Source organism: Crocodylus siamensis, chromosome 2 (assembly GCF_052110815.1).
Source record: "Crocodylus siamensis isolate JL-2025a chromosome 2, ASM5211081v1, whole genome shotgun sequence".
Taxonomy (NCBI): domain Eukaryota; kingdom Metazoa; phylum Chordata; order Crocodylia; family Crocodylidae; genus Crocodylus; species Crocodylus siamensis.
Window position 1 is genome coordinate 286250804 of NC_143396.1, and position 13364 is coordinate 286264167.

General features: G+C 46.7%; 1 protein-coding gene across 1 annotated transcript in view; it reads right to left on the reverse strand.

The window, feature by feature from the left end:
• Nucleotides 1–1895: 1895 nt before the first annotated feature.
• Nucleotides 1896–13364, reverse strand: part of CCDC175 (coiled-coil domain containing 175) — a 38162-nt gene continuing 26693 nt past the window's right edge. The window contains exons 14-21 of the mRNA XM_090034661.1: nucleotides 13120–13255; nucleotides 12725–12829; nucleotides 9456–9594; nucleotides 9070–9149; nucleotides 7302–7454; nucleotides 5452–5554; nucleotides 3207–3250; nucleotides 1896–2107 (exon numbers count right to left, since the gene is read on the reverse strand). Of these exons, the coding sequence (XP_089890787.1) occupies nucleotides 1943–2107; nucleotides 3207–3250; nucleotides 5452–5554; nucleotides 7302–7454; nucleotides 9070–9149; nucleotides 9456–9594; nucleotides 12725–12829; nucleotides 13120–13255 (925 nt within the window). The 3' untranslated portion in view covers nucleotides 1896–1942. The remainder of the gene's footprint in view (nucleotides 2108–3206; nucleotides 3251–5451; nucleotides 5555–7301; nucleotides 7455–9069; nucleotides 9150–9455; nucleotides 9595–12724; nucleotides 12830–13119; nucleotides 13256–13364) is intronic.

Below are 13364 nucleotides of genomic sequence, written 5' to 3' on the forward strand. Positions count from 1 at the left end.
TGCCTGGTCCCACTCTGGCCTGGTCCCACCCACTGGGCTATGGAGGTCCCGAGGCAGGGCAGCAGGGTGGGGACCCAAGCCTGAAGCTGCCAGCCCGCCCCCACCCCACACACAGATCCGGGGGGGCATAGGTCCCCCCTAGCTCCCTACCTAAGCCCACAGTGGGCAGTCCGCGTCTGCCCCCCATGGGCTCTGCTCTGGCCGTGCCACCCATGGGGAAGGGGGAGCCAGCCTCTGGGCTCCACTCCACAGCAGCAGCGGCTGCCTCACACAGGCAGCAGCCAGGACTCGGTTTCTGCTGCGGGTAACAACAGACTGTGGACCTGGGTCCCTAGCCCCGTAGCCCTGGCAGCTGGGGGCCCCCCTCCAGCAAGGCCAGGGGGACAAGGGACACCAGCAGGGCTGGGGGGCTGTGACTCAGGAGTGATGGGCCTGGACCTGCCTGTGGCTTGGGAGTGAGCAAAGGGGGCAGGGGGAGCTCTGATCTTCTATGAGAAAAAAACCAAAATCAAATACCAAAATTTATAGGTATTTAGAATTTATTTTATTATAATGATTGAGGCACAGGTAGACTTCCAAGTTGTAAATAGATCAATAGAGATATATAGATCTATCTATATTTGTGGTTTTTCATTTTAATCACAAATGTTAAATCAGAGAATTTGTGATTTTTTTAATCAGAGAAAAACAGGATCCTTGATAATAGGACACCAAACCAACAGGTCCAGGGGCCATATTTAGAGAAATCCCCAACTTTCAGGGAATGGCATTTCTGTGCAGGGAGACCAGGACTCCCTGTTGAAACATCTGGTTCTAAAGAGGCAACACAATGCAAAAATAAACCCCAGCAAGCACAAGTGATGACTGCATCACTGAATAAGATCAAGGACATTTTGTATCAGACATCCATTTCTCAATGTCTGGCAAAGCTTGCAGTTGGTAAATGTATCCTAGTTATATCAGCGTGTGTCCTGGTCGCACATATCAGGGATATTAAGCTAATACATACCTTGTGCATTCTGATAGCTTCTGGAAGTATCTGGAATACAAGCACACAAGACTAATTAACAGCCTTTCCTCTTGATCCCACTCTCAGTAGCACAAAAAAAGAAACGTAACTGCAGGTGCAGCTTTAGATGGATGCAAGGGAGTAACAGACTCCTGTTTGCCGGGCCCTGCAATGCTTCCATGCAAAGACACCTCACTGACCTTGGTGGAAGTTTCATGTGTGAATGACTGACACCTTTAGGCCCTTAGGAAAGCAGAAAGTAAATTTTCCTTTAGTGGGCTTTTCATCATTCAGCCTCCAGCTCCTCCATTTGCCTTTTCTTGTTTGCTGTTTAAGTACCTACATCCAAGTGATTCAAAGCCATGTAAATGTAGTAGTCATTTTGCTTCCAAATCTTCTAACTATAAAACACATCTTGTGAAAACAAGACTACAGCTGTGTAAAGGTTTTTAAGACCCAGGTAGACAAAGCCTTGGCTGGGATGATCTAGTTGGGGCTGGTCTTGCTTTGAGCAGGGGCTTGGACTAGATGTGACCGCCTGAGGTCCCTTCCAACCCTCATTTTCTATTATTTTACATGCACAGTTGCTGTGATTTAAAACCAGGGGCAAACCCTTGGGTCTTTAGCACCAATGTCACAAATACTGCTTGAGCTCAAGAGGTACTCCAGTAATAAGCAGGGATCCTGGTTTTCCATGATAAAATCACAACTTCTCTGATAAAACCCCCCAAATCCATGATTAAAATAAAAGGCCCTTCACTCCCCACCACAACCACCCCGGACCTGCTGGTGCCCTTCACTCCCCTCTCCCCCCAAGCCTAGTGGTTCATAATTAAAAAAAAAAAAATGCAATTCCAGCAGGAGAAAAAACTATAAATTTTGGTATCTGATTTTGGTTTTTTGCAGGAGGCAAAAGCAAAGAGGTGGTATATCTTACCAGGGATTAATGGCAGATTGACTTTCTAGTAAAGAATCCAGACCGTCCAAGTTACTTTGAAGCCTGTTGCTAATACTGTCAACCTTTTGCTCTCTGTGCTGAACTTTTGCTATTAAATTTGCCATTGCCCTCAGAATTTCCTGCTCAGTCTCCACAAATTCCTGTAACAAGACAGAGTAGGAAGATCACATTCCTGTGAGGAGAAAGAAAATCACAAAATATTGGGACAGCAGATGATACCATCTGCTATCTCACAGTGTGTCCAGCTAGGAAGCCCAGGGCCTTGAGGCTGGAAACAGACCTTGCCTTTACACCACACTAGCAGTTTTTGTGATGGCACAACATGAAAGCAAATAGATGTCCATGTCCTTTGTCGTGTCACAAATGCCTTTGTGGCTGCAGCAGAAAGCAGTAATAATTTGTGCTGCTTTTTCATGGCGGATGTCTATTCGCTTTATGGCAAGAGAATGCAGGCAGCCCGGAGCTGCCCATGTTCTCCAGCTGCCCTCAGCAGGCATCCCCCAAAATCTCTGCAGCACATCTGAGATCAGATCTCAGAGCTCCAGGCTTGCAAAGATGAGCCTTGAGAGAGTCTCAGGACCACATCTCAGAGTGGGGAACACACTGCCTGGTGTCCTGCAGGATCAATAAGCAGGACAATGGGCAATGTGCATTTCACTTATTGAAGTGAATCAGCTGTGCAAGGACACATCCCACCATAGAGGATCCGCTTTATTTGGCACTGTCAATTTATACCCGCTTCTGGAACCAACCTTTGTGCAAATTTTTCACTGGGTCCTTTTTCCTGGCATCAACAGGATGCAAAACTTGCCCTTCTGCTCAAATGATCAGCCCTGAAATATCTAAGGGGTATTTCCATTAAGTTCTTGTTGAATGTAAAGGTTCTTCCCAGTCTGAACAGTATTAGGAGATTGGCAACCTGGATTTGAAGGCCAATTGTACAGCAGTGAGGCACAGATCTAAAGAAGGATGACCACTTTTAGCTAGGTTTGAACCTCAGATAAGCAAAATAAAGCATAATCTAGAACCATTTGCAATCAGGATTTTTATGCAGAGCTAGACAGCAATCATTTTCTGTATTCTCCCAGCGTGCTAGGTGATTACAGTTGTTTCAGACAGAACAAGTGCTCTTAGAAGAAACATAGAGCAGTATTTACAGTACAAACCATTGTTTTTTGCATGTAAACCAAAATATTTTCATTATTAAAAAGTACTATGTACAACAGAGTTGAAACTCACCTTTTGAATGCAACTGTCCTCTGACCATGCCTTCAGAAGAAGTTCTAAAATAAATAGGAAAGGTGAAAAGGGCAAGTAGCCTATGACAAAAAGGTGCACAGATTTTAAAATGAACACTGAGGAAGTGATTTTTAAGTAGCTGAGCATTTTTTTTAAGTCCCCAACGTTCAAATCAACACACATCTGTTGCCATGTCTGTAGATAACTGTGAGTGTCACGGGATGGGATCCCCAGGGATGGCCGTGATACCCCTAGGGCTCCTTGATCGTGCCAATCCTGCCCAACAGGCACTCTGTCTCATCTGCCATGTCTGGTTGTAACTGTAATAGGGAGGCTGCCCTCAAGTTTGTATTTTGGGCACAGTCCTGATGGACCCCACTGAACCCTGTGGGTTCTCAGATCCCTTTCAGGTCCCGCTCCAAAATGGATGCCTCTCGGGACACCCTCAGCCTTATGGCTAGATGCCTGGCTCCAGACCACATCTTTACCACACCCCAAGCCTTGCAGATGACATTCACAGCGTCCCTCTAAGGCAGGGGTTCTTAACCTTTTTTGTGCCATGGACCCCTCTGGCAGTTTGGTGAAGACTATGGACCCTTTCTCAGAATAATGAGCATCTGTAGACAGGAAGACTGCGATCATGTGCGATCTAGCGGCGGGTCTAATACCTACCGTAATTTCGAAGTAGTGATGAGCGTAAACAATATTTTGAGATATCTGCAACAGCTGTAATGTGATGTGAAAATATCTGTGATTTTTATTGGTGACAAAGTCACAGGTACTGCTGATACTACTGTGGTTTGTTGCCTACATTCATAATTGAAGGAAATGTTAAATTTCAGTTAGAGGTTAGTGAAAATAAAGATGTTAATTTTTTTCCCATCCAAGTTCACAGACCCCCTGAAATCTATTGTGGGCCCCAGGTTAAGAACCCCTGCTCTAAGGCCTTAGTTTAACTTGGTCTCTGGTCATCACTGGGCTCTCTGCAGCCCTGTCTCTCTCTTGGTGCCCCCTGACGCTGAGCTCTGCTCACCCCTCTTTGTCACTGCACCCCTGGCACTGGGGTCCACTCACCCCTCTTTGTCACGGTGCCCACTGGTGCTGGAGTCCCCACACTGCAGTGGGCCCCCTGTGAGGCCTCCTTCTTCCCCAACAGCCTCAGCCCGATCCACCAGTTTACAAACAGAAATCAAAATATGAGCCCCTGAGCTCTAACATAATGCAAGCAGCTCAGGGTGTGCTCTGTCCCTTTCAAAGAGTCACCCTTCTCCCCAGCACTATGTGTCTTGTAGGCCAGGGTATCTGTTGAGCTCCTGCAGTCCCTTAATCTTACCAGAAGCCAAATGGGCAGTCAAGCCTCTTCACTTAGCTTCCTCTAGGAGAGCTCCTTCCCCCTTGGCCACTGGCTGAGAACTGACCCTCTGGTCCAGCCCTGGGGTTTATATGCCCCAGGCCCTGCCTCTTCCGGTCAGCTGACCACCTGCAGGTGTGGGCTAATTCCTTCATTCCTGCTGCCATGGTAACTTGCAGCTGAGGGGTTCCTGCCTGACTGCTAGGGCTCCCTCCCTAGGCAGTTTCACCTCTTATAGGAGCAGGCACCTTAGTGCCCTGTGACAGTGAGCCATATAACTTTAAACAAACCAATACACCTCCTCCCAAACCAACAGATCTGAGAGCTCAGATACTCCCTATAGCTAGACAAGCATCCTCTGGGTAGGGACCTACCAAAACCATGTTTTTGTGGAAATTGTGAAATCCGGCATTGCCCACGAAATCAGGCAGTGCCCATACAAATCACAAAAAGCCTTAGTGAAAATAAAGTGCTGGTTCCCCAAAGGGAGAAGAGGGAGGCTGCTAGCACAAAGGGGAGCCCAAGATAGCTGCTACCCTTGCCTCTCCCCGCTGACTGGCTGAGAGGGCTGCCTGTCATGCAGCCCCACCCCTCTTCACTAATCAGTGGCGAGGGGCGGGGCAACACTACAACCCTCAAACAATCAGCAGCAAGGGGTGGGGCTCTATGACGGACAGCCCTCACAACCAATTGGCGGCACGGGGGTACCCCGCCATGATCAGCCCACAGGAATGGCTGCCAGCTCCAGGCTCACCCCAGGAAATCAGCAGCCACCTCCCCAAGTTGGGTAGACCTCTACCTATAGGCAAGCCCCAAGCCCAGAGGCCTGGGAGTTTGGTCACACTTGATCGTAGCCAAAAGGCCAAGAAGCAATTTCTTCCAACAACACCTTACCGCGAAGGATTGCCAAGTCCTGCAGAATTTTGATTGTTGTTAACTTGTGCTTTTCTGCCTCCAAGTTCATGGTGAAAATATCTGCTTGGATCTGTGCATTGCACTGTAGAGAGAAATTGTAACAATTCAGATGTATACTTACACACAGTCTCTTCTGCCTGTTGACTAGACATTTTGGCCACCTTCGAAAACACTCTGGATATTTATTCCCTGGGACAAATCACCACTCTACTGCTAAGCTCCCCCTCCACATCAGGATCCATTTCACTTTGTTGAATGCACACATTAATAGCTGCCAGAATAAATACAAGCCCCAAATCAGTGTGCCAGTCCTACGGGGTGAGCAAAGGGTCTCACTCTTCCACTCAGGGTTGTACTAACCACCAAACCGGGATCAGGGAGGAATTTCTCCCCTTGATCAGACTGGCAAGGTCTGTGGAGGTTTTTATTCCTAAGACAGCATGATGTGCATTTACTTGAATGAGGCTGCAAGAAGATACAGCAGAGTTCAGAGACCCCTTTGGACAGCTGGTACAGAGTGCCTACTAGAGGTGTGGTGTCAGCCCTGAGTGGTTTTACCAAAGTATTGATCTAATGGCCTCAGATATTTTCTGGGTAATGAGTTCCTTTGCTCCTGGCGCCTAGAAGGATGCACAGCTTAGCTCCTTGCTGGAACTGGGACTCTTGGAGGAATGAGGTCCATTGGCATCAGGGACTCGGGCATTGAGACCTACCTGCTTTCCAGGAGAATTAGGCTCTTACATGCTTGCATCACAGTTTGGAGGGTTTGGCAAGTTTTACCGTTAGCTCTTAGACAAGGCAGTGTCTATCCAGGATAGACAACGCTGGTTACTACTTCACCTAAGTGCACAGGATGGTCCCGGCAAGAGAAGGCAGGAGTGCCTACAGTCACTGAAAGGCAAGGCGTGCAACAGCAGAGCATCATCTTACTTCCCAGTAAGGTGGCACACATCTATCGGCATTTTCTTTCTCTTGAGTGCCTGGGGAGAGCAGCACCACTCTCAATTAAGTTTCTCTGAGCTAGTACTGCAGCAGGTCATGCTGTTGCTCAGAATATGCACAATGAGACTATTCCCCCTCAGTCGGGTGGCTTTGAGCTTTCTGGCAGACACTGAACCAGCCTGAACGCTGCTCCTCAGTAACGGTAAGCCATGTAAGCCAATAGGGATGACTGTCTGCCGTGCCACACCTCCCTGTGCCTGGGCCTCATCACAGCCTTTGGCCTTCCCTCAGCTAGCAGTGAAGTGGATTGGACATAGCAGAAAACGTTTCTATTCAACAAGACGAGACCCAACCTTCCACATCCCGACGTGTCTCCCATTAAAGTTAAAAGGAGTACCACAGGTGCAACCAAAAGCAAAATTGGACTCTTGGGCCATGTCCAGATGTACAGCATGCAGTGCCATGGACCCACCTGCAGCACCACACACTGCATGTGCATGTGTTCCTTGTGTTGCTACTTTGCTGCAAAAAACACATGCCACCCAAAACCGATGCCTAGCTGGCTGCCGGGCAGGCTCTCTGCTGCAGGAGCACCACAGCTGCAGCTCCCTGAGGCCCCCAGGACCCCAGGTAAGGCTGCCGGGACCAGCCTCCCCTGCCTCACTCGGGGTAACCTGCTGTAAGCCAGAGCACACATGATGCAGGCGTTCCCCAGGGACAAGCAGCAACGGTACAAGATGTGCCACTGCTACTTGCCCCTGGGGAAGCACGTTCATGCTTGTCTGGACCCTGCCTTGCGGCTTAATTTCCATCCTCCTCCATTTCCATTCCTTCCTGTGAAGGAAAACCAGACTCAGCTCGCCACATAGACACGCCGTGTTACTCACTAATTTTAACCTGCCATTTTCTGCATTCACAAGCTCAAGCTTTCTGTCGACCTCATAAATGTCTCTCTCTAGCAGCTTCAAAACCTCTGTGTGGTCTCTCAGCTGCTCCATGGCTGTGTCACGCTTTGTCTTCAATTCATTCTTCTGCTCTGCCTGTCCACAAAGAAACCCTTTGTTATTTAGGTTCATTGTGATTCATCTTGTACTCATATGTGAATTGTTGCTATCAAATAAGTAAAGGACTGTGTAGTTCATTTAAGTGGCAACTTTCATCTAAGGATTTCAAGGTGCTTTACAAAAGGAGTATTGTCTCTACCAGGCACAACAAGAACAGCAGAGAAGAGGTGATGAATTACCCGAGGTCCACAAGGCAACGGCAGAATTGGAAAGAGAATCTACTCCTTCTGCCTTCCAGCCCCAGACGCTAACTACCGAACACTGCGTGCAAGCTAACGGACACTACACATTCACTAATGCACTGTAGTTACTGCACATTAAGTACAGTAGCCAAGTACTAAAATCAATGCTCAATAACTGGTGCTACTGTGCAGTAGCACTGGCACATGGGTTTTTACAGACACCAACTGCAGAGTAGCCTAATACTACTGCATGGTGGCATATTAGCATTGGTTTTGCCCGGCACACTACTGTACAGCGTTATTACACTACTGTGCAGTTAGTATCTCGTGTAGATGCACCTCTTATCTCACAAAAGGGTTACATCAAGAAGCCTAGTGACATGTAAGACTTTTTTATATTGATTAAGGCCTCAGGCATGCACAAAAAAAATTGAAAACTTATTCTGGTGACTCACTGCCCCTTTAAATAGACTTAAAGAAGGGAACAGGATACCCAGAGAGGTGGTGGTAGAGTCTCCATCCTTGGAGATTTTTAAGACCCAGCTGGACAAAGCCTTGACTGGGATGATGTAGTTGGGGATGGCCCTGCTTTGATCAGGGGGTTGGACTAGATGTGACCTCCTGGGGTCCCTTCCAGCCCTCATTTTCAGATCCTAAGGGGCACCTCCCTCCCTGAACAAGGAACAGTGTCAGTGCCTGCGGGTCTGCTGCAGGCCAAGAGCTACTGAGATCTGCCCTAACAGTATCAGGCAATCTAGGAATGTATCTGGCAATTTGATTTGTGACTTATAACCAAGGACCCCTGCATTTAGCATATCTAATGTCTCTCTCGCAAGCTAAGCAAATCTTCCTCCTCATGCTATTTCCCGGTAGTATATTTTGCACCAAGAGATGAACCAAGCTGAAAAGATAAAGAGATTGAATCAGGGGGAGGTATTTTTCCTGAAAATGTAAGTTGCTGAAGCTGTGAAAGGACCTTGCCCCAGCAGTGGTAAGCTTCTGTAGAGTGATAGGGTTCACACAGGACCAGGCATTGCAGCCCTTTGCTCACATAAGTTATTTCTCTCATTGCATTAGTACCACTCACATGGTAAACTCCAGCTCAGAGTTTTACACGAGGTACGTGAGGATGTCTCTGTGGTGACTGAGTCAGGCTGGGCAAGCATCTTCCAACCAGAAAACCCATGCTTGCATCATGGTCGACAGCTCTAGGAAGAGGGTGCTGGAAAGGTAGGAGACTATAACAACGCACAAGACCAGAGAGGGAGAAGCTTAGCCTTGTCCTTGAAAATAGCCAAGGCTGGCAACATCCCTTGCAGTCTACACAGGTGCATGTTTTCCACCGGAAGGCAAACAAACCAATTTTGGGAACATTAAACAACGACATCCAGCAAGATGATAACCATTACCGTGGTCTTTTGGAGTCTTCTTGTCGCCCTGAGTGAGCGCTCAGTGAATTTCGTCAGATTGGCCTCTTCGTCTTTGAGATCTGTAAATGAGGGACACGGGTTCTGCAGAAAATGTATCTCTTTGTCCCCTGTGCTGAACGCGGCTCCAAGAGCAGAACATGTTACAGTAGGAAATGATCCCTTGCATAAGTTTACGATTAATGATTATTTATGTGGCAGTCATGTCCCGAGGTCATAACCCAGCTGGTGTACAACGACCTTCCAGCTTTGCTGTGCTTTACAGTTCAGCTGAGTGAGAAGTAGGCCAAGGATTGTGAGACAGCCAGCCCTCTTCCTTGCACACTAGTAGAAAGTGTCAAGATATGCTGGAGCAACCTCCTACCCACCCGAAACTTTCTTCCTCAGTTCTTCATATTTGGCATGCTTCTCCTCCAGCTCTCTCTGTGTCTCCTCTGCGACTGGCCTTCTCAAACTCAGCTGCTGCTCTTTTTGATTCAGACTCTCCATTACAGTTTCGATTTCATCCTTCAATGAAAACAGAGTTTAATTAATGATCCATCTACACATCACGGGTTATGTAATAACTCAGCATAGTAGAGAAAGACAAAACACCAGGAACTTACGCTATCAACTTGATCACACCAATACATTTCTGACAGTCTATGCAGTTAGGAGAAATATCTTATGGACCCAGACTTGGAAGAACTGTATTCCTTTTACCTTCGCCACAGATCCCCTGTGTGATCCTGGGCAAGTCATTCAAATTCAGACTTTAAACTAACAGCTCAGTTTCAAAATGCTCTCCAAAGGAGACTTCACTGTACAAGTCACTTAAGTGGTAAAATACTGAGCAGGACACCAAACTACCTTTATACCCTGACACTTAACTTCTGTCTCAGTCGGTGCATCTATAGAAGATGCTTAAAGAGCCATACTCTAGTTCTACTGTGCACATCACAGTAAAAACCATGCTTCTGTGCAGTAAAATTAGTCTACTGCACATTAAGCTTCACGAAAAGAAAAGACCATGCACAATTGCTATGGTACATTAGCACCAGCTACTGAGCATTTATGAAGTAACTCATATTAGAGGTAGTAAACTTAATGCATAGCAGCAATAGTGCATTAATGCACTTATAGACATTTCCAGTTTCTCCACCAGCAAAAAAGAGTTAATCTTTTCTTTCTTCTGCACTTAGTCTATTTAAACTAACATTTTCATATGGGATTGGGACACATGTCCCTTTGGGAATCTGGACTCACTTCCCAGAGACAGAATAAAGACTGGAGGCAGTTCTGATTTCTTCCCCATGATTGAGTCCAGGTTACCCTTACTCGCGCTAATAGGGAGTCAGGACTAAATATATCAACTGGTTGCAAAGTGTGTTACCCTGTAAACCAGATTCTATTTCACATGCAATCTAATCCAAGGATGGGAGAAGAGAATGAAGGCACTGAAAAACACAGCACAACAGCTGAATTGGAAACAGGTGTGTGTGAAGCATGGGCAATGGAAGGTAATTTGAATATCCAAAATAAGGAGACAGCCACTGTAATAGTTGGATAGGCAGCATGCGCACTATTCCGAGCTTCCAAACATAATACAAAGTTATTGAAAGACAAGTTCCAAATTAAGGTGAACGTTTTGGTGAATGGTTGGTTTTCGTTTTACAGAAACGAATGGGTCCAAATGGCCAGGACACCTCAATATGAAGACAACTAGACTGAGTCCAGGACAGCTTCTGCTGCTTTCCTGAAAACTAAAGAGGACGGAGAGTAAAGGACAGAACAGATGGCAACAAGCACAATTGGAAGCTGTGGGTGGGGACAGTGGCAGCAGAGACAAGGCTGTGCCAAAGGAGGAGGAGTGTTGCAACACCAAAATGGCAGTAAGCATTGATCTGGTGTAACTTATTTATTCAGAGCCAGCAAACACAGTGATAAAGAGAGGGCTGGCAGGCTGGGATGTTTCAGACACTGATGATCAATTTACCCTAATCTGAATCATCAGTATTGTCAACCTGAGAGCTGAGAGTCACACAGTAGGGAAAGATCCCCTAGGAAGAGAGCATGCACTACATCCAGAGCACAGGAGAAGGGCCTGACCTTTATGACAGCTCACAAAGTCTGAAGAAGTATGGTTTGGTGCTGTATTAGGGCCTTTATAGACTAGGGTATATAGAACCAATTCAGGATTGCATACTTGTTTACCTATTGACAGACACATTTTTGGCATGACATTCAGCTAGATCAGCGGTGCTCAACCCACAGCCAATGGGCAATATCCAGCACCTGATACTATGGCTAAGTAGAGACAGTCATAAAGCTCAAGACTGAATCAATTCAGTCTTTGCAGGTGAGTCTATATTGCAGAGATTCAACTGAGAAACAACCGGACACACATTAACTTTTGATTCAGGAAATGCAGCCATATGTCCGCAGTGGTTTGGGCCAGCGCTACAGCACAGCTCTCTGGCATTTAGGCAGCATGGGCTGTGTGTTTGCTTTATCTTCCTGCTCCCCTGTGGTCTCTGGGATTTGCAGTCCAGAATTACAGAAGCAGGACTCGCAGGGTTGCTCATAACTTTCTTTTCCTGTTCCCAGGTGCTTCTGGGATTTGTAGTCCACAGCTGCACCCAGCAGTAACTTTCAGTAAGTTCAGCAGGGCAAGGCAGGGCAGCTCTGTATTCAGGGGAAGGAGCATTTAACCCCCCTTCTCTGGCCCCAGACCCTAGCTGGACTTTGCCTATGGGGGGCAGCCCGAGCCTCCCCCCTCGCCCCACCCCACCCTGCCCCAACCCTTTTCTGCTGGAGCAGACAGCATAGCCCAGCCTAGGGCTACAAAGCATGCTGGGGGACTCTGATTTAACTTAAACCAGAAAGGGGTCTAGGATAGAAGTTTCATAAACCGGTTTCAGCTAAATCAGTTACGTCTGATACTACATTCAACCAGATTTATATTAAACTCGTTTCAGCCATTTTGAAATTGGTTTATGTGCACTGAACTCCTGTTCTGTTACAGCTGTAAACCAGCTGCTGAATCGTCACTTAAACCAGTTTATGTATAACTTCTGTCCCTAGCCAAAGACATTTGGTCTACAGGGCTCCACACAGCGCACAGGACCAGGTGGAGGTGGCAAGGGGCACTTGGAGCCCTCTCCAGGCGTGGGACCAGGCAGGGGCAGTGCAGAGCCCAATCCTAGAATGCAGGGCTCAATCCAGCCTGCAGGCCAGCTCCATGCCCCTCATCTGGCCCACCAGGCCAAAAGGTTGAGCACCATTGAACTAGATAAATACAGGCACAAACATATGGCTAGGGTTATACAAGGAACTTCATTGATTTCCATGGGAGTTAAGTGCCTAAGATGAAAACCTCAACAATACTCACTTAACACAGAAATGCCCCAAGCTGAAATTCCCCAGTTCTCAGAGTGTCAGCACAGTAACCAAAGAGTGAATATGGGGTGACTCAATTTATCCTCAAACAGTTATTGATAGATGGGTCATTCTCAGCTGATCCAAACTGGAATAATTACACTGAAATGGAGAATGCTGACAACTTATCCCTACAGAAAATGTGTTGCCATATGTTAAACTCCTTGAGATTTTTTTTTTAAATGACACCTGCCTCCAGAACTTTTATGCTTTCAATTACTCTCTCTTTGTAGTCCTTGTATTCAGCTTCCTTTTTATCTGCCACCTCACCCAGGTTCTTGATCCGTTCTTCAGTCTGCAGAAGCTCTTTTTCAGCTTTCTTGTTCTGGTGTCAGAAAGCAAAATGACAAGCAATAATTATTTCTGCAATATGCTCTGACTCACCTGTAACCTTCAAAAGATCTCTGGGCTAGTGAACAGGGGTACAGTTTTCACTTAAAACACGGTGCCCACTGCTTTAAAACCATTATTAATGGACTAGCAAAGCCAGATCCTCAGGCTTTGAAATCATGATTTATACCAGCCAGCAGACCAGCCATTAAAGGTACTTCAGCAGAACCAGCGTGAAAGACAGGGGATTACGGGATTTGTTACCGTGTCAGCTCATTAACCTACCTTCATAATTAGTTCAGTCTGCCGTTTTTTACCAGTTTCAAGCTTCTTATTGGTGTCGTTCAGGAAACTCTCATCTGTTGTTGCCAGGAACTCTATTTGCTTTGTCAGGTGAAGGCGTTTCCACTCGAGCAGTGCTCTAGTGATAAATACAGAAAAGGTATCATCCACTACGCGACACTACTGCTGGCTGAAAAATGAGCTGCCAGGCAAGTGTCAAATAACCCAGCAGACGGTGGCTTTAATTG